The following is a 5,379-nucleotide window of genomic DNA, read 5'->3' as shown; positions in this document are numbered from 1 at the left end:
GTTTGCGCCATTTTCATGAAAAGTGACAGATGCCATCATTTCAACAACATAAAATAGGTTTCAGTGGTGATATTTTTATCTGCACTGAGACGTTGGATTTGTTTGGCAGAAGCAGGTGATATTTTACCTGGCAGCTGTGCTGCAGGAGGACTCAGGTGTGCAACCTGCCTGCCTCGGCCTGTGCAGCGACCCGCTGAAGCCGGGCTAGTACCCAAACCGCCGCCTACATGTGTTTGAGCTGTTGCCATAGGAGAGGGCCCTGGCTGCTGCTAACCCTGCAGGCTGAGAGTGTGTCTGGAGCCTCCCACACACACATGCACACACACGCACACTGCACTCCGTACGGGGGTGTACTGGGGGAAATTCCAGCTGGGTGCTGCCTCCTGTTTTTGGGTTACTTTGTGTGTTGTCAGCATGTTTCTGCAGACAGAAGGGGCTCTGTTCCGCAAAATAAAACCCCAATAAACCAGAAATCCTTTCTTACCCAGTTCTGTAGCAGCGTGAGTCAGGGCTGTAGCTGGATCTGAGGTCTGAGTGAAACTCCTGAGCAGGAGTGAAAGCGTCGCTGAGACCTCTGTTCCCCTTTCAGCAGGCAGACGGGCTGAAATACTGACACCTGCTGACTCAACCAGTAAATTAACCCTTTCTGTCCCATTCTGTTCTGATCCCGCAGGTGACCCCAGCCAGCTTCCCTGGTTGCTGAGGAGTGTGGCAGAGATGGGCGTGGTCTCCCAGCTCCGCCCAGCCGTGAGAGAATGAGAGAATGTGTAGTGGCAGCGTTGTGTGAATGACTCTCAGCCCAAACGCAGTCGCCATGGCCACCAGGTACCAGCAGTACTACAACAGGTCTGTGATCCAGGTGTACTACCGTATCGCCAAGAACCTGACGCCGGAGCAGCTGCAGGAGCGTATGGCCAGCAGCGCCGGTCTCAGCACCTTCTCCATCATCTTCATCATGATCTGCAGCATCATCATCCTCGAGAACCTGCTGGTGCTCATCGCCGTCTTCCGCAACAAGAAATTCCACTCCGCCATGTTCTTCTTCATCGGGAACCTGGCCTTCTCCGACCTGCTGGCCGGCTCTGCCTACATCGCCAACATCTGCCTGTCGGGCGCACAGACCTTCCAGCTGGTGCCGGTGCAGTGGTTCATCCGCGAGGGCACGGCCTTCATCACGCTGGCCGCCTCCGTCTTCAGCCTGCTGGCCATCGCCATCGAGCGCTACATCGCCATCACCAAGGTGAAGGTGTACGGCTCCAACAAGACGTGCCGCATGTTCCTGCTGATCGGGGCCTGCTGGGTGGCCTCGGTGCTGATGGGCGGGCTGCCCATCATGGGCTGGAACTGCCTGGACGCGCTGTCTGAGTGCTCAGCCGTGCTCCCGCTCTACTCCACCCGCTACATCTTCTTCGTGGTCACCGTCTTCACCATCATCCTGCTCTCCATCGTCATCCTGTACGTGCGTATCTACCTGATCGTGCGCTCCAGCCACCAGGAGGCCACCAACTCGCAGGCCTACGCCCTGCTGAAGACCGTCACCATCGTGCTGGGCGTCTTCATCGCCTGCTGGCTGCCGGCCTTCAGCGTGCTGCTGCTGGACACCTCATGCAGCATGGCCTCCTGCCCGGTGCTGAACCACGCCGACATCTTCTTCGGCATCGCCACGCTGAACTCGGCGCTGAACCCGCTCATCTACACGCTGCGCAGTAAGGACATGCGGCGCGAGTTCCTGCGGGTGCTGTGCTGCTGGGGCCTGCTGCACTGCGGCCACGCCGCAGACCGCTGCATGCTCCCTCTCAAGAGCTCCAGCTCCATGGAGCACTGCACCCACAAACATGAACAGCAGAGCACCCCCATCATGCAGGACTGCACCACCTGCGTCTGACTGCACCGTCTGCGTCTGACTGCGCCGTCTGCGTCTGACTGCACCGTCTGCGTCTGACTGCGCCGTCTGCGTCTGACTGCGCCGCGTCTGCGCTTGTGAGAAAGAGAGCAGCAGGCTAGAGAGAGATGAGCATGTGTGGAGCTGCTCTCTGACTGAATTCACAATCATTCCTGACTGAATTCACAATCATTCCCGACTGAATTCAACTATTCCAGTTAGACGTCACAGTCAATTCAGAGTGAATTCAGTCCATTCAAAATCAACTTTCAGAATTGTGAGATAGTTAAAGGGACAGTGGATGAAAGTGTATCTGCATGTTTCTCACTTGCTTTCAGTTTGTAAAGAAAATTCCAGGTCCCAGCATGCACGTGGTGTGTGATCACAGAGCAGGACTGCAGAAGTTTCCCGGGGTCTGAGAGCAGGTCATTCCTCACTGACACTCAGCTGTGTTTTAGAGAGCAGAGCTAATGAGGCTTTGTGACTTTGTGAATGTGAATATGTCTTGTGAGTGCTTCTGAATGTAATTGGAGGGCCAGAATCCCCCTGGTGACGATCCGAGAGCATGCAGGCCACAGTATGAGCCAGCTGCTCCAGTCTGTCAGTCTGTCAGCCATAATGATTCCTAAACCTGTGATTTACAATGAAAAAGTATATTCTTCTGCTTAAATGTACTGCATGAAATTCTGAATCCTATATTCAAACTAATGTGTTATAGTCCTGTTCAGTACTAATGTGTCCCCCCCCGTCCTTGGCAGAAGCACATCCTGTGTGTACAGCGCTTCCTGTGTGTACAGCGCTTCCTCCAGGCCCAGCGCTCTGTGCACACTCTGCATGCTATGGCAACACCGTGACAACGCCGTGGCAACCGCGCTGCAGCCCCTGCTTTCTGATTGGGTCCTCTCGCTGCACACGGGGCACAGCAGGGCAGCATCAAGTGTTGGGAGCCAAAGCTCCACTCTGGCAGTATTACTGAGTATTGATTCATTTGGATTGATCTGTAATTAAGACTCATGTCAAGTAAACTCCTCCTTCCTGACCTGCCACGGACCAACCTGTCTGTCACCATGACACCCTGAGCAAGGTGGGGATGGAGATCATACTCTCACTCACACACACACGCACACACACTCATACGTACACACACACACACACGCGCACGCACACTCATATGTACACACACACACACACACGCACAGGCACACACACACGCACAGGCACACACACTCACACGCACACACATGCGCACACAAATGCGCACACACACACACTCTCACACACACACGCGCACACACACAGAGAATGAGAAACGCACACTGCTGTAAGCAGGTGATTGAGGAGCCAGGTGTCCCGAGGGGCTGGGGACACAGGTGTCGCTTCGGCTGGTCTGGCTGGTATCGGAAGGCCCAGCACATGTGTAAGTGACTGTTACAAGCGTCACTTCTTTGCTACTGCAAAGTGTTTGAGACTGAAAGGACTCAAATGTATGTGTGCCGTGTTCTCATAGTGAGTAACTGTAAATGTTGGTGTGCCTTTTCGTTGATCCTTGAATATTGTACAAATACAGTATATATAGTATAAAATATTGTAAAATTATGCATAATATGTTACCACAAATTTCATGCAACAACTGCATTTTTTATTCCAGCACAAAATTATGTAATTTTTTCCTCAACAACACAGAATACAGAGAAAATACAGTATATAGAAAATACAGAATACAGAAACCAGAACAGGCAGCAAATCTGTAGAATGATGGCTGTCAAGCAGTTGCTAAGGAAGTGAAGTCACTGTTGTGATTCATATACTTCACATCTCCCCTACATGTGGACCAAGTCACAGGAAGTCCTGATTGCCATTGGCAGCTTCCTGATTTAACCACTGAAAGCACACGCACACACACGCACGTATACTCACCTCCACACACATTTACAGCGGACACACAGTCCTGTCAGCGGTGTGCGTGGTGCCAGCAGCCCTGGGGTCACCTTCATGTTCTGACTGCTACCAGCTGCTTCAGACCTGCTGCTTTGCAACTTCTGCCGGTTTAAGAGAGAGACAGTGAGGAACAGAGGAAGCACTTTGGTTGCAACTTGTCGCAGTCTGTTAATTGAGCATACGCTTTCTGATTCACTGTATTGTATGTAACGTTACCTTGTTGATTTCTACTATAAAAATATGGGAAATGCCATGTATCTGTATGAGAAAGCGGTACAGTCCTAAACACTAACAGAGGTACAGAAAAAAGCCTGTATGATGTCATTCTTTTTTATAAATAAATCCAGCATGAGAAGTTTCAGGCCTGTGAATCACTGCAGTGAGTTGAACGTGTCTTTGCTGTGAAGGTTTGTCTCAGGCTGTGAGTGGGACGGAAGGTGATGTGTTTCACAGAGCCCAACATGACCCAACAAAGCCGTGAGGAGACTCGCTTCAACATGAAGAACTGTATGCAAATGCCACAGAGGCAGCCTTGACCTGTAGCAAACAGCACAGGCGGGGTGGGCGTGGCAGGGGGTGGGTGCTGCAGGCTCTGCTCCCACTGAGCTCACAGAGACCCAGCGCTGCTCACACAGAGACCCAGCGCTGCTCACACAGAGACACCATGCTACTCACACAGAGACACCATGCCACTCACACAGAGACACCATGCTACTCACACAGAGACACCATGCTACTCACACAGAGACCCAGCGCTGCTCACACAGAGACACCATGCTACTCACACAAAGACCCAGCGCTGCTCACACAGAGACACAATGCTACTCACACAGAGACCCAGCGCTGCTCACACAGAGACACCGTGCCACTCACACAGAGACCCAGCGCTGCTCACACAGAGACCCAGCACTGCTCACACAGAGACACCATGCTACTCACACAGAGACCCAGCGCTGCTCACACAGAGACACCATGCCACTCACACAGAGACCCAGCTCTGCTCACACAGAGACACCATGCCACTCACACAGAGACCCAGCTCTGCTCACACAGAGACACCATGCTACTCACACAGAGACCCAGTGCTGCTCACACAGAGACACCATGCCACTCACACAGAGACCCAGCTCTGCTCATACAGAGACACCATGCCACTCACACAGAGACCCAGCTCTGCTCATACAGAGACACCATGCCACTCACACAGAGACCCAGCACTGCCCTTGGAGAGCTCCCACAGAGACCCAGCGCTGCCCCTGGAGAGCTCCCACAGAGACCCATCGCTGCCCCTGGAGAGCTCCCACAGAGACCCAGTGCTGCCCCTGGAGAGCTCCCACAGAGACCCAGCGCTGCCCCTGGAGAGCTCCCACAGAGGCCTGCCACAGAGGCCTGCCACAGAGGCCTGTTTCCTGGCTTCCCGGGTGGAACGCCGCCTGGTTCTGCTATTGGGAACCCTGGCAACACTGCTTCCCAGCTGCTGACAGGAAGTGACCTCATACATAGCACCCTGCAGCAGCTTTCTTTCCCAGCAGCAGAGCAAATTCATTCATCTACTGCCA

At 53.2% G+C, this 5,379-nt stretch overlaps 1 protein-coding gene across 1 annotated transcript in view; it reads left to right on the top strand.

Moving 5' to 3' along the window:
• Positions 1-1,932, top strand: part of s1pr2 (sphingosine-1-phosphate receptor 2) — a 16,551-nt gene extending 14,619 nt beyond the window's left edge. Inside the window, exon 2 of the mRNA XM_036553592.1 lies at positions 674-1,932. Within this exon, the coding sequence (XP_036409485.1) occupies positions 788-1,885 (1,098 nt within the window). The 5' untranslated portion in view covers positions 674-787 and the 3' untranslated portion in view covers positions 1,886-1,932. The remainder of the gene's footprint in view (positions 1-673) is intronic.
• Positions 1,933-5,379: the final 3,447 nt, after the last annotated feature.

Source organism: Megalops cyprinoides, chromosome 19 (assembly GCF_013368585.1).
Source record: "Megalops cyprinoides isolate fMegCyp1 chromosome 19, fMegCyp1.pri, whole genome shotgun sequence".
NCBI classification, from domain to species: Eukaryota; Metazoa; Chordata; class Actinopteri; order Elopiformes; family Megalopidae; genus Megalops; species Megalops cyprinoides.
Note: the sequence above shows the minus strand (reverse complement) of the source record. Positions and strands in the feature narration are given on the sequence as shown.